The sequence below is a fragment of the Ipomoea nil genome, unplaced genomic scaffold, assembly GCF_001879475.1.
Source record: "Ipomoea nil cultivar Tokyo-kokei standard unplaced genomic scaffold, Asagao_1.1 scaffold2921, whole genome shotgun sequence".
NCBI classification, from domain to species: Eukaryota; Viridiplantae; Streptophyta; class Magnoliopsida; order Solanales; family Convolvulaceae; genus Ipomoea; species Ipomoea nil.
The window spans coordinates 2,862,713-2,887,803 of NW_017619349.1; the positions used below are offsets into that span (position 1 = coordinate 2,862,713).

General features: G+C 38.0%; 2 protein-coding genes and 1 long non-coding RNA gene across 4 annotated transcripts; 1 reads left to right on the forward strand and 2 right to left on the reverse strand.

Annotated features, from left to right (window-relative positions):
• Positions 1-7,924: 7,924 nt before the first annotated feature.
• On the forward strand, positions 7,925-8,722 carry LOC109160989. The gene is made up of 2 exons (XR_002050851.1): positions 7,925-8,227; positions 8,318-8,722. It is a non-coding gene; the product is annotated as an uncharacterized LOC109160989 (long non-coding RNA).
• A 3,427-nt stretch (positions 8,723-12,149) lies between these two features.
• On the reverse strand, positions 12,150-16,369 carry LOC109160818. Its single transcript, XM_019309063.1, has 4 exons — positions 14,851-16,369; positions 13,999-14,250; positions 12,333-13,887; positions 12,150-12,246 (listed from the first exon to the last, which is right to left on the reverse strand). The coding sequence occupies exons 1-4, from the start codon at positions 16,367-16,369 to the stop codon at positions 12,150-12,152; spliced, it is 3,423 nt and encodes a 1,140-aa protein (XP_019164608.1).
• A 319-nt stretch (positions 16,370-16,688) lies between these two features.
• LOC109160987 lies at positions 16,689-22,956 on the reverse strand. 2 transcript variants are annotated; one of them, XM_019309281.1, is made up of 4 exons: positions 22,796-22,956; positions 22,250-22,524; positions 21,602-21,669; positions 20,995-21,233 (listed from the first exon to the last, which is right to left on the reverse strand). In XM_019309281.1, exons 1-4 carry the CDS (start codon positions 22,948-22,950, stop codon positions 21,093-21,095), a joined length of 639 nt encoding a protein of 212 aa, XP_019164826.1. In that variant the 5' UTR covers positions 22,951-22,956; the 3' UTR covers positions 20,995-21,092. The 2 variants fall into 2 exon arrangements, with proteins under 2 accessions (XP_019164825.1, XP_019164826.1); XM_019309280.1 differs by lacking the exons at positions 20,995-21,233; positions 21,602-21,669; positions 22,250-22,524; positions 22,796-22,956 and adding exons at positions 16,689-17,158; positions 19,027-19,307; positions 19,467-19,625.
• Between the last annotated feature and the right edge of the window lie 2,135 nt (positions 22,957-25,091).

The window sequence follows — 25,091 nt, forward strand, 5'->3', positions numbered from 1 at the left end:
GACTTTTAAAGTCATAGCTTTTAATAAATTTTGATTAACTTTCACAGAGTCGCTCAAAACTTTTTAAAACTTTATAAGACTATAAAAGTCTATATAAAAAACATTCATAGACTTTGTTTTTTATATAGACTTTTATCAACTTTTTATTTTAAAAAGTCTACAAAAATTATTGAAATTCTAAATTGAATACATGCTTACAAACTTTCAATGATTTTGATTCTTATCATTTATAATTTTCTTACAAAACATTTATAATATATCATAAAATTCTTCTTATGATATAGTTCTTCACCCATGTCAACATTCTCAACATTATTATTTTTATTCATAGTATGCGGAGACTTATATGCTAATTACTTATATATATTATTAATAAGCATCAACAAGAAAAAAAAAACTATTTCATTAGAAATTCATAACAATATTGAACAATAAAATTTATAATAAAAGAATTGATCAAATATAATATTTAAAAATATAATTACAAGTTGCATAAAATAAAAAAATAAAAATATAATATATATATATATATATATATATATATATATATATATATATATATATATATATATATTATACTTGATATATTGCTAGGCATCACGCAGAGAACTATTATTTGCAATAGCAAGTTGAGACTGCGAACAACAATAAGGCGCTACTGTTTGCAACCCCAAATTGTTGTTGCGAACAATAGTTCGCTATTCATAGTACCTGTTGCTAAAAAAAAGAAGGAAAAATGTATATTACGAATATAAACATAAAAAGAATAAAAATCAAAATATATAAGTATTTATATGAATATTATGAAATATATACTAAAAGTTGACGATGAAAAATTTGCTTTGTTCATGCATTTAGGAAAAATTAGAGAAAGTTAGAGATAAAAAATTTCTAGAAAAAATAAAAATCAATATAAACAGTAATAATGAAGTAAAAATAATATTATTTCAAATTTTTAGAGGAAGATTGTAAAGCTTAGGGGAGAGAAAAATTGATAGAGTTTAGGTATGAGGAAAATATAGGATAATGAAGAAAAAAATTAATTTTATTAAATTTAGATAGGTTTATAAAGTTTGAATAGGGAGAGAAAATAGAGTAGAAAAAATAAAAATCAATATAAACAAGTAATAATGAAGTAAACATAGTATTATATCAAATTTTTAGAGGAAGATTGTAAAGCTTAGGGGAGAGAAAAATTGGTAGAGTTTAGGTATGAGGAAAATATAGGATAATGAAGAAAAAAATAATTTTATTAAATTTAGGTAGGTTTATAAAGTTTGAATAGGGAGAGAAAATAGAGTTTAAATAGAGAGAGAAAACATTTCAAGCTGTTAGAAAGAAAATTTTTAAATCTTGGGGGTTGATGGTCATTGGATTTCAACTATTTATATTTGAGAATGAAAAGTCTACAAAAAGTCCTAAAATTAAAAAGTTTACAAAAGTTCATAACTTTTTGAATACCACATGCATTACTTTTTGTGTGCGGTCCGCATGTGTGCACTGTCGTTCATGGACGTGTGCACACTAGGGGTGTAAACGAATCGAATCGAGTCAAATATCTCAGTATTCGATTCGAATTCGACTATATATTCGAATATTCGTATTCGTATTCGTTTAATATTCGAATATGAAATTTGATTCGTATTCGATTCGACCAGTTTATTCGAATATATTCGATTCGACTCGAATATTCGAATTCGAAATGCCTAGCTTATTTTTTACTAAATTCTCTAATAAATTAAGATAAAATTTAATAAAAATTTATATTTAAATAACGTAAAAATATTCGAATACTATTCGAATCGAATACAATCCAATTCGTATTCGTATTCGAGAAATATTCGAATCGAAAAAAGTATTCGAATTCGGATTCGTATTCGAATTCGAATCAACATATTCGAATTCGAATCACGAATCGAATTTTTTTTATTTGATTTGTTTACACCCCTAGTGCACACTGGCCCAAATACTCTGGATTCACACACATACTTCGGATGTGTGCACACCCACATTTAGGTGTGTGCACTATCGTCCACGGATGTGTGCACACCCGCATTTAGGTGTGTGCACGGTATATGTCCATATGTTTGTATTTTAAGTGTGTTTGCATGTGAATGCAACCCTATATATATATATATATATATATATATATATATATATATATATATATATATATATATATATATATATATATATATCGCCTCGACCACTCGTTAATTATGCATTTATTTTTCATTTATTTTAATACTTAATAATGTTTGAGTTTTTAATATTTTTTGTTTAGTTTTTGTTAAATTTATCAGCTCACTAATTTCTCAACCTCAATTTATTATTATTATTATTATTATTATTATTATTATTATTATTATTATTATTATTATATTATGTTAGTAGTTTTGTTCCCATCCCAAATAAAACGCAGATCAACGCCAACGCAGCAGGCGTGAACAGAATCCGACGACGCGGAAAAAGTGAGCGACGCGAGCGGAAGAGGCTCCGGTCCTTGGACGTCCGACTGTTTCTGGCAAGAAGCTCTGTGGCATCCCTTAGATCAAGGATTGTTGTGGCTATTCTTCATTGGAATCGCAGCATTACGGTTGGGCTGAAGATTATAAATATTGGGCAGGAAACATCAAGATCTTCATCAAAAAAACTCCCCGGAGCAACTCCGGTCGAGACGGCGGCGATCTCCTGCAGCAACGTTGGCATTCTACGGCAGCGACCAGCCCTTGGGTGGTGGTGATTTCCGACCGGCGGTGGCAACAGCTTGGTTCAACGTGTGGCTGCAGATCTCATCTTTCCTGGTTTTTGCCTTTATTTATACTTTCATTCTCTAATTAGTGTTGCAATTTATTTAATCGTTAGTGGCAAAATTACTGCGTTTTTGTTTTTATCATACTGCCAACTCTTCCTTTCACTTCACTTTCCCTTGTTATTAATTTATTTTGATATTAGTTGTTTGGTGAAGGAATGAAACTGTATGGTGATTTTTAATTTGGTTTGCTAAATCTAAACATTCTAGGATCATTTTAGTAGCAGCATTCCCTTTCTAATTTCCTTTAAATATTGCTTTTCCTATTCTTGGATCAAAATATGTTCATTTAATGTGTTTATCATTTGATTATCAAAACATTAAGATTTAGCAGTAGCAGTTCTCTGGTTTTCTTCTTCTTAATCTTCACTTGTCATTTAGAAATTCTTTACTTTCAACTTTGAGAGTGGTGTACGTGGTGAGCTTGTCGTAACGATATTTAATTGGTTTGCAATTAATTTTGAAATGCTTTTGATATTTTTAGGAACAAGATGATTTTAATTTTATTCACACTATTTGTTAGAAAATTTAATTTAATTGTTGATCTTGAATGAGCCCGTGCTTTGTTTTCGTTATTATTATTTTGATTTTGCTTTTCAAATATTCCATTTGTTAATTAGTTTAGTTTGCATCAATTCGTAGAATTGAACTATTGAAGCTATTATTAGAATGAGTAGCTAATTGATTCATGTTTTTAGCCTCTTTTGTTGTTTCGTTTCGTGGTTGATTATTTATCCTTCTTGCTTTGTTTTCTATGTGTTTTATTACCTTAGTTGCCTTGTTTTCTACATGCGTTTCCACTTAGTTTATTCCATTGCTTTTGGAACATTTCATTCAATTATTTCTTTTAAGTACAGTTATTAAATTGCATTATTACAATTCCCTGTGGGATCGACACTTGCATTTGCACGCTATTACTACCGTGACTCGTGCACTTGCGAGGACATAAAAATTGTCCATCACGTGCCTCGGCCAAACTGTGGCCGAGGCGTGCCTCGGCCAGACTGTGGCCGAGGCGGGCTCCTCGGCCCCCCGAGTCGAGTCACGTCTCGGCCAACCTGTGGCCGGGGCGTGCGACTCGTTCCTTTTTTTTTTTTTTTTTTTTTTTTTTTTTTTTTTTGGAAACAACATAGGCGAACCACAAGCACGAGATATTGTTCCAAAGGATTTCAGAATGCAAAGCGGGCGGACCGCGATTACCAAACACTAGTCCCAAACGACTACTAGAATATTAAGGAAAATACTTAATCAAATGTTCCTAGCTCCATACCCGATCGATTATATTTACAGATGGTGTGGACTTATGGATCATTTCTGCCAATCTTTTTGCATGCTTTAACGTAACAACTGCGGGCCGCTCGCTGGTCTCCTCTGACGATCCCTATCCCGCTCGGAGTGGGGAACTTCATACACAAGTGTTCCACCGACACTATGGCCTTGAGGTTCTCCAGTGCCAGTCTCCCTAATATGATGTTGTGCGCACAAGTGAGTCTTACCACGATGAATTCCAAGTCAAGTTTGCGAATGTTAGGGCTCGTGCCTATCTCCACTGGTAAGACCACTGACCCCTCCGTCTCCACTGAATCACCCGTAAATCCAGAGAGTGGGGTACGTACTTCTTTGAGCTGGTTCCTAAGTATCCCTAACTTGGTGAAGGCATCGTAATACATCACATTGACTGAGCTTTCCGTGTCGACTAAGATGCGGCGGACAATGACATCGTTGACGTCCATCTCAATTAACAGGGCGTCACGATGGGGTAACGGGCCCTCTGGGAGGTCATCATCAGAGAAGGTGATGGCCTCCTGTCTCTGTTTCTTTTCTCTGGGAAGACTCGCCACTTCTCCCACGTATAGCCGCCGGCTCCACTTCTTTCTTTCCGCGGGCGTGTCGCCCCCTGCAGGTCCACCATAGATAAAGTGTATGGTGTGCTTCTTTTGTCGTCTAGGCGCCACCTCGGTTTCTTTCTCGCTATCACTCTGCTCAGATATTTGGTCGTGTTCTCTTTTTTTCAAGGTGGACGGCTCGGTGACATCCTCATTTCTCCAGACATTTTTTGGTGGTTTTTTTGATGGATCGCGCTGCGACTGCTGCTGCTGCTTGGATCGCTTGACAAAATGCCGAAAATAGCCCTGCTGGATGAGTTCTTCTATTTGTCTCTTCAAAACGTGACACTCATCTGTATCGTGGCCGGCTTGACTATGAAACCTGCAGTACTTTGTTTGGTCTGCCTTTGGGGAGACCTTCATGCACTCCTCGGGGAATTCTACCATTCCCATCTCCTCAGCTTGTTGTAGAATGACACTGACGGGATGGGTAAGAGGAGTTAGATTACGCAAAGGGACCAGGCGAGGTCGTTCGTGGTCTCGGCCTTTCCCTGCGGTCGGCTGGTTCGAGGGTGGTGCCTGGCTGGGCGGACCCGCTTTCCCAGGCTTCCCAACTTTCCTTCCATCCTCTTCGTCCTTCTTCTTTCTGTCGACGTCCTCTGCTTCGGCATAGCGGCTAGCCGTCCTTATCAGATCTTCATAAGAGCGGGGGTGGTGGGCGTTCAACTGCTTGTGGAAATACCCTGATCTTAAGGCATGGATAAATATCGGGATCGCCGCCTTGGAGTCGAAGTCGTAGACATTATTGACTTCCTTTTTCCATTTTATCAGGAAGTCTTTGAGGCTCTCGACTCTATCTTGCTTCACTACACAGAGGTGAGAGAAGGGTTTCTTACGCTGTATGCTACCGGAGAAGTATGTCAGGAAGCTTTTGGACAACTCCCCAAAGTTTTGGATCGACCCATCAGGGATGGTGTTGAACCAGTCTTGGGCCGCTCCATCCAGGGTGGACAAGAACGCTCGGCACATGATGGCGTCCCCTGCCCCGATCATTACCATAGCGGCCTTGTACCTCGTCATGTGGACGCGTGGGTCAGTAACCCCCGTGTACTCCTTGATGGCGGGCAACCTAAAGTCCCTCGGCAACGGTACGTCCATGATTCTTGGGGAGAATGGTGCTGTCATTCGTACCTCGGGTTCGGGCGACTGCTCCCGTGCCTCCACCCTTCTTGCTAACTCCTCGATTCTTCTCTGCAGCCTATCGACCAGGGCCGACTCATCAGGGTGCCGGCGCGGGGCCGGCTGCCGCTCTTCCAAGTGTCGACGTAAGGCCGACTCATCAACGTGTTGGCTTGGGGTCGGCTCCCGAGACTCGCCCACCTCCTCTGTGGGTGATCTCTCGGCTTCTCTGTTTTCGTGTTGGCGAGGACCTCTGGTAGAGGATCCCTCGGCCCGTGGTCCTAATCTTTGCCGCATGGGCGCCCTTTGTCCCAATCGTTCTAGTGCAGATTGGGAAGGGCCTGGTTGTCGTCTGGCCGGTCCACTTCTTTGGGTCTCCACCCTTATTTCCTGGGGCTGCGGCGGGGGCACTTGGCCTTGCAGTCCCACCGCCACCTGATTTAGCGCCGCCGTCACTGCTTGCTGAATAACATCGGCAGTCGCATGGAGGTTCACGGCTTGGTTCACCCCTCCATTGTTGAGTTGGTCTCGAAGGTCCCCTCCGCGATTGTTGGTGAGTTGGTCCCGGAGGTCTCCTGAGGCATTGCCATTGTTCACGTTGCGGGAACCATGGGAGCTGCGGGACACCATTCTTTCAAGCTTGCTGTTGAAAGAGGAATGAGTTGTGTGTGTCGTAGCCTGCTTGAGTATTGGACTCAGGCTCTCAATGAAAGCACCAATGGTGGTAATAATGTTACCAGAAATATATTGTAAAGTGACGAATAAGAAAGTGACAATAGTTGTATTGCCTTTTGTCTCAGTATAGAAAGTACAGTGTCCTCTGCTCAGCTGAGAGAAGTTCTATTTATGCTAGGTCCTAACGGTAACAACATGAAGAGACATCTTTGGGGAGCTGAGCTAACGGCAAGAATATCAAGAGTCATGAATGAGGCGTTGAGGCTTTAACTCTCTCTCATCAATGGTGGCATCAAAGGTGGCTTCAATGACAATAAATGTGACACCTGTTGGATTCTAACCGTTGGAGTTCTGCCCGGTGGGTTCCCATGTGATGCTGAGTCAGATGCTCATTTGTTATCCGGGTCGGGTGCCAGCCCTATTATCCTGTCAACTGAAAAATCTGAAAAATGACTTTCGGAAATCATTTTTGAAGTTTTCAAACAAAAGAGTCACTTTTGGGCTCTTTTGTTATGACTTGGTTTTGTTTTAATAAATGCACAGTTTCCTAAAAAAATAAAAAAAAAAGTTTCCAAACGGACCCTTAATCTATCTTTTTACATTTTCCTTTGTCTTTAAAATCTTACTCAAAACTTCTTTGTTAAGAATACATTTTTCTTGTAAAGTATTTATAGTAACCTCACTATATATCTTCATTATGAGAACCTGAATCAATTTTGACACACCCAAAATTGGGAGTAAACATTCTAAAAATTAAAGTATACCTCAAAATAATCACTTTAGATGCCATTTTAAACCAATTTTCTCAACAAACTATAATACCAAATATAAAATACAAATAGTCTTGTTAATTATTTGTGCAAATAAAAGCACAATTAGAAAATATCCAACACACCCAATAATATATTACCCAAATACAATACAAACAATCTCCATTTTTCAAACTAACTCATAAAACTCCAATCTAATTCAATTCAAAATCTTTGTTCCTCTCATAATACTCCACCAATCTCACAAACAAAAAAAGCATAGAATGTCTGCAAGGGTTTAACTCACTGATTCAATAAGCAGTATTTGAGAGAAGAAGAAGAAAAAGCATAGCACACAATTAAGCAAACGGTAGAGTCACCACAGTATAATTCCAATGGCTAATATTATTGAAACACAAACAATCAGGTAGTATATTACCTGTTGTCTGTGTAGGGTAATAAGTTTCTGCTTCAAGAAGATTGCAACGAAGAAACCTATAATTCCCATTGCAGCTACCATTAATATACCGACACCAACTACACCCACAATAAAGTCTCTTAAATATATATGATTTCCAGCTGTTGTCTGCATCACCAACATAAATATACAACAGTGCAAAATTAAATTAGAGTTGAAATGACCACTCCACAACAACCTTAATTAACAACCTTAATTCTGTGATGTAAGGAGCGTTGTGTTCAAACAACTGCAGTATTTTCGCATCGAAAGTACTGATTTAGTATCATGGACAGCTTCGAAAGATAGTTTTCCGGTACTAAAATGTCTGATCCTCAGAAACTGCACTAAGCTTGATGCTGTTCCTGTTGAGTTTGGGGAAATAGAAAGCCTTAAATTGTTGGAATTGTATTGCACCAACAAGGGGGCAGTGAATTCTGCTCAACAAATACAGAAGCTGAAAGGAGGTGAAGATGGAGATACAAAAAAGGGTGGATTTCAGCTCTCTGTCTACCCTCCTGAGCCTGAGGTTAGTTAAAATTCTTTAAATTTATTTTGTTTTGGTATTTGCATCTGTTTGTTTACTTTTCCATTTTTTTTTTTTTTTTGGATACATTAGATTTCCCTTGAGGAGGTAAATAGCGAATCGTCCATCAGTTCCTAAGTGCATAGGGGGTCTTCATCCTCTAATTGGTCAAGGTTTTCCAATGTCCTTACAACAAGGTTTTAGGGTGATTGGGTGAACCAACTAAGCTAGCCTGCAGGGCTTGATTGCACATTTTATGAATGACTTTCTGATTGTGATTTCTACAGAATGCTGAAATTAAATAAGTGGGCAATGTTCCATTAAACGGAGCTGCGTTCCAATTTGTGTGCAGACTGCATATTCGTGTCACTGTTTGCAATTTGAGTTGGATTTTGATTTGTTTTGTTTGTTTTATCATGGCTGCTTGTTGTTTTGGTTGTCTTGGCTTCTCATTGAATATTACTCCGTAAACACTCATTTTGGTGCTTTAAGATAAAATAAAATATTATGTTAAATATATATTATACTTAACATACTCATTGATTTTTATAAAGAAGGTTTTAGGTTCGAACTCTATCTCATTCAAAATTGATATAATTGTTAAACATATACTATGAATATGTTAGAGTGTATTAAAAAATTACAATATAAAATTTAACATGAACTTTGTTCAATTAATTAGAATCACGCATTGTACAATGTACATTGATGAAACGGTACACCTAATTTACAGTATATATTCAACACAAATGATAAACTATGTCTATTATCATTGTCATTTTGGAGAAGGAGGATTTTGTTCTGTTTTTTATGGTGCACTGTGCCAAAGCACTAAAATTGCAAAAATTAATAGGGTTTTGTGTTGCAACAAAGGGAACCATGGATCACGTCAATTAATAGAGTTTTGTGTTGCAAAAACTATGCTTAAGGTTCTATCGAGTGAGGGTACTTCCCTCTAAAATTGCTATTATTGCACCAGTTAATCCAACATTTCTATCATAGGTGTTATGCATTCTTGAAATATTTACTTTTATGAAAAGTTTGATAATTTTGCATTGGTACATTCCAGGATACCAAATGATATTTTGATAAATTATTAAACACCAATTTAAAAATAATATTGAGCATCAAACTATTCGCACAATGCACGTGTGAAAACTATTATGGGTTAATAAAAGCTAAATCCTCCGAGTATAGTGATATTGTCACATTTAGTAAGAAATTAAACTTTCAATTTAATCCTCCGAGTATAGTGATATTGTCACATTTAATAAGAAACACTAATTTTTTCTGTTTGGCTCAACGTTAAGAAATTGTTTTTTTTCTGTTTGATTCATTGTCCAAAAAATAAACATATTATTTGTTATAATAATAATAATAATAATAATAATAATAATAATAATAATAATAATAATAATAATAATAACAATAATATTATGTGGTGGTGGTGGCAGTAGTGGTGGTGGTGGTGGTGGTGGTGGTGTCGTGGTGGTGGTGGTGGTGATGATGTTGATGTTGGTGTTGGTGTTGGTATTGGTGCTAGTAGTGGTGGTACGTAGTTATGGTGGTGTTGGTGGTTGTGGTGGTGGTGTAGTAGTGTTGGTGGCGATGGTAATAATAATAATTTGGAAACTAACTTAAAACAAGAAGAGAGTGAAGAGAGAAATGAAAATAAAGAATCCAGAAAATGTGTTCAGACTAAAAAATTAGGAAGACATTTTCCGTCAAATTGAGCATTTTTTTCATTGACCATAATGAATATTTTCCTTTGACTTCATTATTTTCCTTGAGTGCCCAAACACTGAAAAATCTGAAAAATGACTTCCGGAAATCATTTTTGAAGTTTTCAAACAAAAGAGTCACTTTTGGGCTCTTTTGTTATGACTTGGTTTTGTTTTAATAAATGCACAGTTTCCTAAAAAAAAAAAAAAAAGTTTCCAAACGGACCCTTAATCTATCTTTTTACATTTTCCTTGTCTTTAAAATCTTACTCAAAACTTCTTTGTTAAGAATAAATTTTTCTTGTAAAGTATTTATAGTAACCTCACTATTTTTTTTTTTTGGTGGGTTAAGAGGAGCATAGCGCCCCAGAAAAAGAGAGGAAAAAGAAAAACTCAAAAATTAAGTAACACGTCTAGATGCCACTGACGCGGCGTCGCGAGCCAAGCAGGTAGCCATCTCTCTCGGAGGGTCAGTCAGGATCGTTGTCCCCCAATTAGCTTGTTGCCCAAGGTTGGCCAAAAAATCAGCGGGTTGGTTGCCTTCCCGAAGAGTGTGAACCAGTTCAAAATCTTGGAAAGCCTTCATTAATTCTTTACAATCTAGAAGCAGCGTGTCGATTTCCGGACTGTCTCTTGGAGCTTTATTAAGCGCTTGGACAACGGCTTCCGAATCGGATTCGGCGATCAATTTTAGGAAGCCCCCGTTCTTGGCAATCAGAAGACCTTCTCTTAACCCCCAGAGCTCGGCCATGAAAACGCTTGTAGTACCAATTTTTGTCGCGAAGCCTATAACCCAGTTGCCAGAATTGTCCCGTAAAATGCCGCCTGCGCTTGCCATGCCCGTGGAGGACTTTCTTGCGCCATCTGTGTTCAGCTTGTACCAGCCAAGACGGGGGGGTGACCACCACACCCATCTTTGGCGTCCTCCTAGCAGACCTGAGTGTTTGATAAGGTACCGCCTCGCTTCCTCCGCGTCCCTTTGCGCACGTCTGTGGATTTCGACCGCCGGGGTGTCAACCTGGTTGAAGATGAAATCGTTTCTTGCTTTCCACAAGTTCCAGAGAACATGCGGGAACAAGATGCTCCAGTTATTGGTTGCCGAATTATGTAGGGAGCCGGAGGAGTTGCTCTTTACCCAAGTCATAATCGGCGTGGCCGCAGACGGGGAGAAGGCCGGCGGAGCGTTGCAAAGATTCCAGCAATCTCTCGCTTTGTCGCACCGTCTGAGAAGATGATCAATAGACTCTTCGTCATCCCTGCAGCGTGGACATCTCCCGTCCGTGACAAGCCCTCTCCGCTTACGTTCTCCATTGACAAGAATACCATTGTTCGTCAACTTCCAAAGAAACATTTTTATTTTTTCTTTGCAAATGAGCTTCCACATCCAATCCAGATCCTGCCCTTCCTCTTCACCACCTGCAATCAAAGAATAAGCTAATTTTATTGTGAGGGAACCCGTACCTGAGTGAGGCCATGAGAGAGCATCTTCCTGCATGATTGTCTTGCTGATCGGAACCGCCCTAATATCATTCAAAATATCCTCTGGTAGCAGGTTTGTTAGAGCATTTGCATCCCAGACTCTATCTTCCATTATGAAATGGCTAACTTTAATGTGTTCCAAGTGCGGAGGGACTGCCAAGTTAGGAATGGCGCTGAGAGAACCCTTACCTACCCAATTGTCATGCCAAAAATTGATAGAATCCCCTTTACCAACTTTCCACGTGATGCCTTTCTGTAGGATTGGTCTACCCTTTAAAATACTTCTCCAAACATAAGAACAATTAGTCGGGGCATTGGCCGTTAAGAAGTCTGAACCTTTCAAATATTTCTCCCTTAAGACCTGGACCCAGAGTTTATTGTGATTGGTCATCAGGTGCCACGCCAATTTAGACAGAAAGGCCAAATTAAAATCTTGGGCTTGTCGAAGTCCAAGACCTCCCCTTTCGCGAGGCGTACAGATATCCGACCAGTTGACGGAGTGAATTTTTCTGGTATCTTCAGAGTGACCCCACAAGAAGTTCCTGCAAATCTTGTCAATGGTCTTACACGTACTAACCGGAAGAGCCATGGACTGCATAGCGTAGGTAGGTGTCGTTGCTAAGGAAGATTGGACTAAGACTCTTCTGCCCGCCATGCTAAGAGCGCTAGCTTTCCAAGTTGCCAACTTCCTTTGCATTTTGTCAATGGTGGTAGAGAAGGTGTTTTTAGAAACCCGTGTATGAAGTAACGGTATCCCAAGGTAGGTGCCCAGGTGAGAAGAGATAGGGATGCCCATCTTTTCGCCAATAGCCCTTTTGGTCCCTGCAAAAGTGTTAGGAGAGCAATAAATCAAAGATTTTGAAAGATTTACCTTGAGTCCAGATGAATGGCTAAGCCTATTAAGACACCCCATCATAACTCCTGCCTGATGCTCCGAGGCTTCTCCAAAAAGCATTAGATCATCGGCAAAGAAGAGATGGGATACGTCTATTCCACCCCTGGCTACAGAAATAGGTTTCCACCTTCCTAGAGATACCTCGTTCTGGATCTCCAAAGACAACCTCTCCATAATGAGATTAAAAAGATAGGGTGCTAACGGGTCCCCTTGACGGAGCCCACGTCCCGGAGAGAAAGGGGGGAGACGTTCGCCATTCCACAGGATAGAAATATTACTATTTTCAAGAGAAAAAAGAATGAGCTGAACCAGCTGTGCTGGAAAGCCAAAACCTTCAAGAGTGTCTTTCAGGAAAGCCCAATCCACGCTATCGTAGGCCTTTTGGAGGTCCACTTTAACGACCATGAGCCCTTTCCGACACTTCCGTTTGTTCATCGTGTGTATAACTTCTTGGGTAAGTATAACGTTGTCCAGGGTAGAACGGCCCGGGAGGAAGCTGTTTTGATGCGGGCCAATAATACGACACATAATCGGCCTCAGGCGGTTCACGAGGACTTTAGAAATTACCTTGAAACCCACATTGAGAAGGGTAATCGGCCGAAAGTCGGCAGCAGTTTCAGGAACCTCTTTCTTGGGAATTAGGGTAACGAAGGCTTGGAGGATAGACAAAGGCACAGAGCCGGTGTAGAAGGCCCGGTTTACCAGGATAGTAATGGCAGCACCAATTTCCTCCCAGAAATTTTGATAAAAAGCTGCTGGAATACCGTCAGGACCTGGACTCCCAAATCTCTTCATGCCAAACACAGCTTTTTTAACTTCCTCACTGGTAGCAATTTTAACAAGGGAGTTCTGTTCAAGTCTAGAAAGCCGATGAGAATCCGCAATAGGCACCATCATATCTGAGCTAACCTGATTCCCTGTACTGAAGAGCGAAGAGAAGAACGAGGTAATGTGATAAGCCAGGGAAGCCGGATTATCTGACCAGCTGCCTTGAATTTTTAGAAACCTGACCCGGTTTTTGTTTCTTCTTATTAAAGCCGAGTTGTGATAGAAACGAGTATTTCTGTCCCCATCTTTAATCCAGCTCATCCTAGATTTTTGAAACCAGAGAGCTTCCTCTTGATCTAGGGTCTGGTCCAGCTCTGCGGCAAGATTCTTTTCCAAGACCTGCAGACTTCTTGAGACTACGTAATTTGGGTGTTGTTGGATTCCCCGAATTCTAGTCTCAAGATCTCTTTTTCTCCTGAAAATATTACCGAAAAAATCCTTGTTCCAGTGTTTACTTTGCTCCGTGATGTTGGTAATTATGGATTCAAAGTCGTTGATGTCCCCACTACTGGAATTTTTCCAAATCAAGGCATAATCCTGTCTATCCAGCCAAGCTGCTTCAAAGCGGAACGGCCGTAGATCCCGATCAGGGGGCCGACCTGCCACTTCTGTGAACATCAAAGGATTATGATCTGAATGAATCCTCGAGAGAGTCCTAACTTTTGCTTCGGGAAAAACCATCTGAGCGCTCATGTTCCAGAGAACTCTATCCAGGCGGCGGAGCTGAGTAACCCGGCTTCCTGCAAAGCGACACCAGGTAAACTTGGACCCAGAGACCCCCGGGTCGAGAAGCCCACAAGCACTAAAAGCATCAACGAATCTCTACATGGTGGCTTGATTCAAGTGATTACTTCCCCATTGTTCATCAGACGATGCGATGTCATTCAGATCACCTATTAAAATCCAAGCACCTTGAATAGCACTAGAAAAAATTTTACACTCATCCCAAAATCTGCTCTTGGCCATAATATTGGGCCTAACATAAGCGAAGGTGATAAAACAATCATCTGGCCTATTCTTGACTTTCGTGTGAATGGCTTGAGAGGAGTGACTCATGATGTCAAAATCAACTTGTCCTTGTTTCCAAAGAAGAAGCAAACCACCTGCAAAACCAATAGGCTTGACCAAAAAATGATTAGTAAACCCAAGATTGCTGGCCATATTGATCATGCCATTAATCTTGGGAGAACGAATCTCGAGGAGACAAAGAGCATCGGGTTTGGAAGAGGATAAGAGATGTTTTACATGTCTAATCACTCGGCCATTAACAATGCCCCTACAGTTCCACGAGATAATCTTCATTGAGAACGATCAAGAGGGAGGGAAGTTTGGCAACCGCCTTCCCCGGGCGTGAGACCTAAATTGGCCACTGCCTCCACCAAAGGAGTTGTACTGGGCAGGGCCGGATTTTAGGCTGTGCAAGCTGGGCTACCGCACAGGGCCCCCAATTTTAGAGGGGCCCCAAATTTTATAGGTCCAATATTTAATTTTTACCTAGCTAGTTTAGAAATAAAAATTAAGAGTTTTCAATTAAACTTAAAAGGTTCTATGAAGAGATGGTAAAAATGTATATTTATTGTATTTTAACTTGGAGGTCAAAGGTTCGAAACTTGCATGTATTGATTTTAAAATTTGTGATTTTGGTAGGGCCACATTTATTTACCAGAACAGGGCCACCAAAATTTAAAATACGGCCCTGGTACTGGGGTCATCACCCATAGCATTAGAGAGATGACCCGTAAACTGGAAGTTGGGAAGTAGCTCACTGCTGCCGGCTAAAAAAGCCGGATCCCAACTGGTAGGAGCCACCACGTTCACCTGTGTCCCTCTACCTAAACCTCTCCCACCACCACGGCTAGCTCTTTGGCGTCCACCACGACCCCTGGACGACCCCCTCGGGTCTTGCTGGGGTGTAGATTTAGCCGGAGCAGGTGGGTAAATGGAGGGCAGGTTTTGAGAATTGGTTGGAGGGGGACGAGGAAGGGGAACGTGAGGAGGAGAACGATCCTTACCTCTGGAGCATTCGCCCCTCTCTGTGGACTGGAAAACCAGTGGCTGCGGAGGCAAGGTGGCCGGCGGTTGTTCATGAACTCCGGCCAGAGGCGCAAACTGATTGTCATTGCTCCGCGTCACGACCTTTTTTTGTTTCGGTTGTCGGGTGGGTTTCACTTGGGATTTGTCATGTTTCTTCCTAGTTACGATCATCCACGAGCCTAGGCGGCGATCAGGGGCGGGAGTAGTGGTCGGTTGGGGGGGATTATCATCAGAATTCTGTTGTGGTTGCATGGCATTTTCGCCCAAAGTCTGCTGAATGTCTCCTTCCTTGTCAGTCACCGGAGTTTCATTAAGATCCATTTCACGCCTCACTGGCTCTTTCTCTTTGTTATGTGGACAAGATTGTTCGCGGTGACCAATCAAACCGCAGCCAAAGCACACTACATGCAAGCTTTCGTACTCGACGGCCTGGACTTGATCTTCAACCCAGATCTCAGATACTAAAGGCTTGTCCAAATCGATCTCCACCGCAGCTCTAGCATACCTACCCTTCACTACACCGGCTGTAGTGCGATCAAGTCTCAACGGTTTGCCAATCCCTTCCACGACAGATTTGATCACATCATCCCTAAAGTATTCCATGGCCATGTTGGGGAAGCGGATCCAAACCGCCATCTTCGAAAGCTTGGCTTTCGCAGGGTTGAACTTAGGTTCCCAATGTTGCGTCACCAAGTAATTGTCGAAGATCTTCCAAGGGCCGTCGAGGAGCACGTGCAAGTAATCCGTGCTGTTGGTAAATCTGGCCACAAAACAACTATGGCCTAGATCAATCAACTCCACCTTACCTTGGATGTTCCAAAGCCCAGGGAGCCGATGATTCAGGATGTTAAAGTTGACCGATTTACCTAGATATTTCACGATTAGGGACATCTTCCATTGCTGGCAGAGCTCTCTGCGAAGCGCCATGGGAATCCGGATTTTGGGTCTGCCATCGGAGATGGCTTGGGAGTCATAAACGGTGTCAGGATCGATCTCAGGGTCTGTGAAAGCCCAATCTGTGGCTTCCGTTCGGGGTGGCACACTACCACCAGAGAGAAGCTGCGGAGCCACTGCGTCTGCGAAGGTTCTCTTCGCTGACTTAGTTCTTTTGTTAACATGCTGTGCCAAATCTACGTCGGCCATGTGTTCCTCCGGCGGAGGCGGGGAGGCCTCAGCCAGCGTTTCCATGGCAGCCGCCCACCCCAACTCGCCGTTAACGGCTATGGTGAGGCGGGAAACTTCCCTTAATTAACAAGAAAAGAAGAAGGAAAGAATTGCTCTTTATTTTAGAGAGAATCCTCCTCGTCCCGGTCGTGATAGTAACCTCACTATATATCTTCATTATGAGAACCTGAATCAATTTTGACACACCCAAAATTGGGAGTAAACATTCTAAAAATTAAAGTATACCTCAAAATAATCACTTTAGATGCCATTTTAAACCAATTTTCTCAACAAACTATAATACCAAATATAAAATACAAATAGTCTTGTTAATTATTTGTGCAAATAAAAGCACAATTAGAAAATATCCAACACACCCAATAATATATTACCCAAATACAATACAAACAATCTCCATTTTTCAAACTAACTCATAAAACTCCAATCTAATTCAATTCAAAATCTTTGTTCCTCTCATAATACTACACCAATCTCACAAACAAAAAAAGCATAGAATGTCTGCAAGGGTTTAACTCACTGATTCAATAAGCAGTATTTGAGAAAAGAAGAAGAAAAAGCATAGCACACAATTAAGCAAACGGTAGAGTCACCACAGTATAATTCCAATGGCTAATATTATTGAAACACAAACAATCAGGTAGTATATTACCTGTTGTCTGTGTAGGGTAATAAGTTTGTGCTTCAAGAAGATTGCAACGAAGAAACCTATAATTCCCATTGCAGCTACCATTAATATACCGACACCAACTACACCCACAATAAAGTCTCTTAAATATGATTTCCAGCTGTTGTCTGCATCACCAACAGAAATGTACAATTCAATTAGTGTTGAAATGACCACTCCACAACAACCTAAACATAAACTAGCTAGCTAGCAACAGCTTAATGCTAAAAGATGGAATTCTCTGATCTGTGATATTTTAATTTCAGTACAGATGAGATAAGTAGATTTTTTACGCAAGTCTTAGTGGGAAAAGGAAATACCCATATATATATATATACATATATATATATATATATATATATATATATATATATATATATATATATATATATATATATATGCACTTGCATTCATGTGAGATCATGCATTACAATGGTGCATTTAGCTAGAAATTCTTGTGGTGACATGAAGGGAGGAAGGTGATGATAATTAGATAGCGTCTTCTATGCACTCAAAGCATTTCCAAATGCATTATTAAGCATTTTTTAATGCACCAATATAATTACAAAATAAAACAATATAGTATGTTTTGTCATTTTCAATGATTTTTAGCCTTTGATCATCTTTAGATGGACAGACCATATTTATTCACAAGTTCACACCTGAAAAGCCATAAATAAATAAATAAATAAATAAATAACTATATATATATATATATATATATATATATATATATATATACACACTAGCATTGTGGACGCGCGATGCGCGAAAATTCATGCCCAATATTAAAACATTGATAAGTAGAAATAATTAAAAATTATAATTTGAATTATATATATACAAATAATATATGTATTTTATAGACACACATATATAATTTATCATTCATAGAAATTTAATTAAAATATAATTAAGTATTAAATTAATATATAATGATTTTAATAAAATGATAATTAAAAATAGGAAAAAGATATGATAGATATAGGTGTATGGTAATAATGATGTGTTATTAAAGTTAGAATTAAAAACTAACGGTGTTATAACGGTGTAAGGGTAATTTTGTCTAATAACATTGGAATGTACAACATTTAAAGTAAAAGGTACACATTTATTTGCATACAAAGAGAGGGACATAAATCAAGGATATAACTTTCATTGAGGCTTATTATGTTTTTAGATTATATATATATATATATATATATATATATATATATATATATATATATATATATATATATCACATTACTGTATATATGTTAAGGAACATATATGTGTATTATATTTTGTAATATAAATTTATTAAAGGGTATTAAATTTTGAATAGTTTATTTTACTTGTGATTACCATGACACTTCTACTTTTAATTCCTAAATTTGATTATATTTTGGAGTAAAAATAGAAGAAATATTATATTTTTTTTTTTTTTAAAAAAACTTGCATTAGTGACTAATTAAGGTTATCCTTTTCCACCAGAACTATGTAGTCTAATGGTATCCGGGTTGGACTTTCATTTGGAAGATTGTGAGTTCTCGCCTTAGTGGAGGCGTTATTGGCTCTTTGTGTTTAAGTAGGTTGAGAAAGTATATTGGCTCTTTGTGTTAGTAGCATTCAAAAAAAAAAAGGTTATCCTTTTCCTTGCAATACTCTCTCACTTTTAAAAATGGGTCTAACTCCCACATCATCAATTTTTTCACTATTCTCTTTACATTCCTGTAATATTCTTTTGCTGTCAAATGATAGCAAAAGCTGCCATTAGCAAACTTGTTAAAATAATTACGAAGTATTTTTTTTTTTCATGTCATTTAGAAAATGGGATCTTGACTGGGATAGAACAGACATTATATTCTTTAAAAACACTTGCATCGGTGACTAATTAAGTAAACAAATCAAAGTCAAGTAGAGTATATATAAATAGTAAAAATATCCTACCGGTAAGTCTGTAACCAAGAAACCAGAAGTGAAATAAAGTTGATATTAAATTTAATATATATACCTTGAAATTTGTTTTGTATTGCATCCCAGGCGTCTTTTGAGGTGTTTGCATGAATGGTGCAGCGACGAACTGATTTGTTAACTGCTTGCAGGATAATGAGCAAAGCCAGGGAATCCATTTCCCGATCTTTTTTTAAAGCCTTAGCCCTGCGCCCTTTCTCTTTGTACCCTTCTTCCACCAAGTCCCAGAGATTATGGGATATAAGCAAAGCCTTCATCATTTTGCTCCATATCTCATAGTCACTCCCGTCAAACACTGGAATTGATTTGCCAATCATGGAACTTTTGTTTACACAAACAGGTTAGTATGTATATATATATATTGGAAACATTATATTATATTATATTAATGTGTGCAGTGCATTGCCTAAAGAAAATCTATCACAGATTTGATCTCCAATTTCTGAATTAATGACGATAAATTAAAGGATGGGGGTTAACCTAATTCCTGCAAGTGCATTCGAAGCTTCTGTATTTAGTTTCCTTCGACTCCCTTTCTTTTCTAAAATTTCGATAAAAACTTTCGCCATACTTGCTCCAGAATTCGATGCTGCCACAAGGCCGGAAATGATGGAGATAATAGTCACCGGATCCACCATGTCTGAGTTTGAGGAGGGAGAAAGGCCAGGGACGATAGATATGATTTACTTACATTATATTTAAAATTATATTTCTTAGTCAACGGCAACGACTCAACGTCAACGTCAACGACAACGACAACTGCGTCTATGTAATTCTTCGGTGTCCCCTCATCTTGACCATGTTGACTTTTAAAATTCTCTTGTGAGTTTAAGAATTACTTATTTTAGTTTCCTTGGATATTTTATTTACTTTAATCCTCTACTAGAACTTACGTTTTATTGCCATTGTGGTACCATTAAGAATCTAGGGTCACACTAGTGAGTTGTGAGAACATCCCTTTATTTGAGGATCAATCGAGTTGAATCGAGATAATATAAAAATGTAATATTTATACAAACAAATGCAATATTAATTAAGAATAAAATTTTTGTTACTTATAAGGAAAAATGTTGATGGGATTATTGTTTAAGACATGAATTGTTGTTCTATTTATAAATAATTCTATTTTTAGTAATTTCATTTATAGTAAATTTTTTAATTTTAAAGATATTTAAGTAACATTTTGGAGAAAAAAAAATTTGAAGGTGTTACAACATTCTTTCAAAAGGTTGAACCCCAATTTTAAGGGGCCCCACACTCTGACCAGACAGAGCATTTGTGAGGATGTAAATCATGGTAACTCAACTGAACATGAACCACAGAGGCTAGACCTTTGTTCACTGCGCACAAGGAACTCCCCCTCACTTTGAGAGGTAGCTCCCACACTACCGCTGGTTAGACTAATGCGGGTGACGAAGGCACGGTGCAATTTCGTTATCTGTTTTTCACTAGTTCTAGAGTGCACCGTGTCGTGCCGTCACCGGGTTGCACCGTTCCCGTTAGGATCCCAGTTATGAGTTGTAATTGAAGTTGTTGGTATTCCTAAACCTAGGTGTTTTAGAGCAGGCACAACCGTGGCCGTAGGGTGTTGTGAAGAAAACGCCCAAGAAGGGTAGTGAGGTACTATTTTACTCATAACTTCATAAGTAATGAATTGTTGGATAATGACACAAAATAGGGTGTTTGGTAAATGACTGTTAACTGATTTGGTTAATTAGTGGATTTAACTAGTTGATAGTATTAGCTGGTTGTAGAAAAATATTTGATAAATTAGTTGTTAATTATTAGCTGATTACATACAAATGATTTTCTCAAAAAAAAAAATAGCTTTTTAAATTTTAGCATTTTGGAGAAAAAATTATTACAAAAAAAAAACTAATTAATCAAATATTCATATTATCAAGACCTTGTGGTCTAATGACACCGTATTAACCAAATCAAACAACTAATAGTGATAAAAAAGTTAAAATATTGAAAGCGGATTCAGACGTTAATCTATCCCCCCAAACAAGGCCAGTAATTAGTCCCACCACTACGTTATTACATAAAAATAAGAAAAACACTAAGAACATATGAATTAGGCAAACTACTGTAGCGATGGCCTGGTTAGTTAAGGCTATCATGCGGCCTTACTAACTGCTTACAAGTCTGGTATTGTTGCTTGGGTTCCATGCTCACATCAATCCCCTCCTCACGAGCATCTCTTAGACGGTTGCCACTGTCATTGTTTTTTGCTACTATTGGGAGCTGCACAAGGAGATACCCATTTAACCAACCAACATATATGGCTAGCTACCAAAAGCAAAACATAGCCACAAGTAATGCCAATTGAAGCATGTGTGCCCATGACCTTTGGTCTGACTCTGATACCAAATTGAAACATGTGCTCCATCCCAACTAACTTAAGTTGATAGTTGGATTGCACATTAATGGTTATATGCTCACAATGCCAACACCCAAAAGCAAACCACAGCCACTGCGGGCTTCCGGGCTGCACTAAAAAACACAACACCCTAATCATCATAGACCAACAACCCATGGCCAATGCAAAGAAAAAACAAAACCCTACACACCTAAAACACGCAGCAGAACCAAAACCACAAACAAAAACATACCTGAATACATGAGAACCACGGAAGGCACGAACGACGATACCACCATGCACACCTGGAAGTCGAGAGAGCTTTTGCAAACGAGAAACGAAAAACAAACAAATTAAACAACCAGGAAAAGGGCCACAAATCAAGGGAAATACCGTATAGATCAACATAATGAAAGGAAATAAAAACAGAAAATGCGATAATACCCCCAAACCCCAAATCCAGACCGAAAGAAAACAAGGGGAAAAATCCCATTACATCATCCAAAGTCAACGGTGCAAATACGTACACAAATTCACATGATAGCAGATCAGAGGTTCACATTTGAAAATAAACACACACATATATATATCACATTACTTTTATATATGTTAAGGAACATATATATTTATCACATATTTGTATTATATTTTGTAAATTTATAAAAGGGTATTAAATTTTGAATAGTTTATTTTACTTGTGATTACCATGACACTTTTACTTTTAATTCCTAAATTTGATTATATTTTGGAGTAAAAAAAAAAAAAAAAACTTGCATTGGTGACTAATTAAATAAACAAATAAAATTCAAATAGAGTATATATAAATAGTAAAAATAATATCCTACCTGTAACCAAGAAACCAAAAGTGAAATAAAGTTGATAATAAATTTAATTGCTATACCTTGATTTTCAATTGCATCCCAAGCGTCTTTTGAGGTGTTTGCATGAACAGTGCAGCGACGAACTGATTTGTGAACTGATTGCAGGATAATGAACAAAACCATGGAGTCCCACTGCCGATCTTCTTTTAAAGCCTTAGCATTGCGTCCTATCTCTTCGTACCCGTTTTCCACCAAGTCCCAGAGATTATGGACTGTAAGCAAAGCCCTCATCATTTTGCTCCATATCTCATAGTCACTCCCATCAAACACTGGAAATGATTCTCCAATCTTGGAACTTTTGTTTCCCGCGTTTACACAAAGAGGTTAGTATGTATATATTGGAAACATTATATTAATGTGTGCATGCATTGCATCAAGAAAATCATAGATCTGCTTAGCTCATTAATATTCAGTAGACAATATTTGAGATCAGAGAAAAAATTCGAATCTCGCCGGTGACAGTGTGAGAATTATATCCAAAGTGGACAAATCTCTTTGTGCGCAATGGCATTTGACATTGTCTGTTGAGCTATTGAGTGTGGACAAATTAAAGGATGGGGGTTAACCTAATTTCTTCAAGTGCTTTTGCTCCTTCTGCACTTAGTTTCCTTCTGTTCCCTTGCTTCAGCTTTTTTAAATTTTTGATAAGAACTTTCGCAATACTTACTCCAGAACTTGCTGCTACCACAATGCCCGAAATGGTAGTCACCGGATCAGCCATCTCTGAGTCTGAGGAGGGAGAATGGCAATGGCCAAGAACAGGTATAATTTCCTTGTATTTAAAATTATATATATTTCTTAGTCAACGTCAACTAAATAAATAATGTGTGCACATTTCCTAAAATATAATTTCCTTACATTTAAAATTATACTTCTTACAAATATATCTTGACCATGTTGACTTTTAAAATTTTCTTGAGTTTGAAAATTACTTATAAGTCCTCTACTAGAATTTACGTTTTAATGTTTTATTTCCATTGTTGGTGTTAAAGTCAAGGGCATATATGAAATTTCATGTTTCGATACGTGGGTCGGTGGGTGGCATTGGCAGTAGAGGTGCTGTGGCGCGTGAATTTGGAGAGAGAGAGAGAGAGACAAGGCTAGGCTAAAGGCGAGAAGAACGTGAATTGCGGTACCATTAAGAATCTAGTGTCACACTTGTGACTTGTGAAAGAATATCTCAACTATCTTTCTTTCCAAAAGGTTGAACCCTAACCTGACCCCATTGAATATTTGATAACTCAACTGATCATGAACAACAGATGTTAGATTTTTGTTTACTGTGCACAAAGAGCTCCTGGTCAATCTTTTCAACTTTCACATCTATAATCAGTTGAGCTGCTCATACGAACAATTTCACACCTATCTTTATCCATGACATTAGTTGAATTGAATCGAGTCCATGAAAATATAGGGTGCGTTTGGTTGACAAGCTTAGTTATAAAGAATGGGTATTAAAGATTAGTATTGTTTGGTTGATAGGTTTTTAGAACACTACTATAAGTTTGATAGTATTGAATCACCTCCAAAGCCACCACACCGTAACTGCAAATGTAATACTCCAGCCATGCTTCCTATTCCTATCGTGGAAACCACTCAAGCCACGGTCTAGCCACACTGTAAAGACTACATTCTGAGGACCCCAAACCATATTTCAATTTATTATGCTATATAAGCAAAATTTTAATAATAAACATTTAATATATTAAAGATTTACAATTTGTTTATAGTCCATAGAAAATCAATGCTTATATCATGGATCAAGGTTCACAGTGCATTGTGGACTCTAATGCATGTCTATGTATTTTATGTTGTGAGTTATTATGTCTTGTGTGAAAAAATTATGCATTTTAAGAATATGAATTTTGTACCTAAAACAAATTACTAATTGTGTCTTGTGTTATAAAATTTTGTATCTATGAACTTAAATTTTGTACCTAAATTAGATTTGAAAATAAGTAAATATATAACATGTGTATATGTCTTGTGTTATGAAATTATGTACCTTCTGAGTATGAATTATGTACCTCATCGTTTTGATTCAGGGTCCACAATGGTGCATGTGTATGTGTTTTATATTTTGAGTTTCTGTGTTTTGTGTTATGAAATTCTGTACCTTAAGAGTATGAATTATGTACTTGAAACAAATTAGTAGTTGTGTCTTATGTTATGAATTTACGTGTCTTGTGTTGTGAAATTCTGTGCCTATTAAGTCAAATTTTGTACCTAAATTAGATTTGAAAAATAAGTAAATATATAACATTTGTATGTGTCTTGTGTTGTAAAATTATGTACTTTCTAAGTATGAATTATGTACCTCAACATTTTTATTTAGGGTCCACAATGGTGCACGTGTAGGTCTCCACACTGCAACCAGAGTATCCTTCATGATATGGAATTTAAATGGGATTTTCTGTCAATTGTCTACCCACTAAAGTTAACTTGTGATCTTCCCATGTAGCATTGCATGTACCCTCCTCTTCTCCAAGCACCACAACATCATAAGTCATAACTCCTCCAAAGAACGAGAGCTAGAGGCGACCATTAAAAAAATGCACAACGAAAACAACAAATCAGCAAAAAAGAAAAGACTTAACACCTAGAAGGCTAATTAAAAGTTCATTTCTTCACTGCTTTGCCAAGAGAAAGTAAAATTAATAATAATATTGAACTTCATTGTCAGTGTTTTGCCCTACATCTATAACTACCTAATACACCATCATACTCCACAGTTGGATCAATTGATTTGGCAAATTCAATGTCATCAATCCTACCTCTTCAATTGATCCAAATATGAATTTTAATGAGAAGCTAGGCCAAATATGAGATGAAATAGTCTTCAAATTAAAGAAATTCAAAGCC

Excerpts from the sequence above, each read along its gene's own strand:
- LOC109160818 (XM_019309063.1), bottom strand. The coding sequence starts at position 16,369 with ATGGAAACGCTGGCTGAGGCCTCCCCGCCTCCGCCGGAGGAACACATG. Across the intron at positions 14,251-14,850 it reads TGCTATGGGTGATGACCCCA|GTGGTTTGCTTCTTCTTTGG; the intron begins GTACCAGGGCCG and ends TTGGTTTTGCAG. Across the intron at positions 13,888-13,998 it reads GTCTGATGAACAATGGGGAA|GAAGCCGGGTTACTCAGCTC; the intron begins GTAATCACTTGA and ends GTCGCTTTGCAG.
- LOC109160987 (XM_019309280.1), bottom strand. The coding sequence starts at position 19,624 with ATGGTGGATCCGGTGACTATTATCTCCATCATTTCCGGCCTTGTGGCA. Across the intron at positions 19,308-19,466 it reads AATGCACTTGCAGGAATTAG|TTCCATGATTGGCAAATCAA; the intron begins GTTAACCCCCAT and ends TGTAAACAAAAG. Across the intron at positions 17,159-19,026 it reads AATACAAAACAAATTTCAAG|ACAACAGCTGGAAATCATAT; the intron begins GTATATATATTA and ends TTGGTGATGCAG.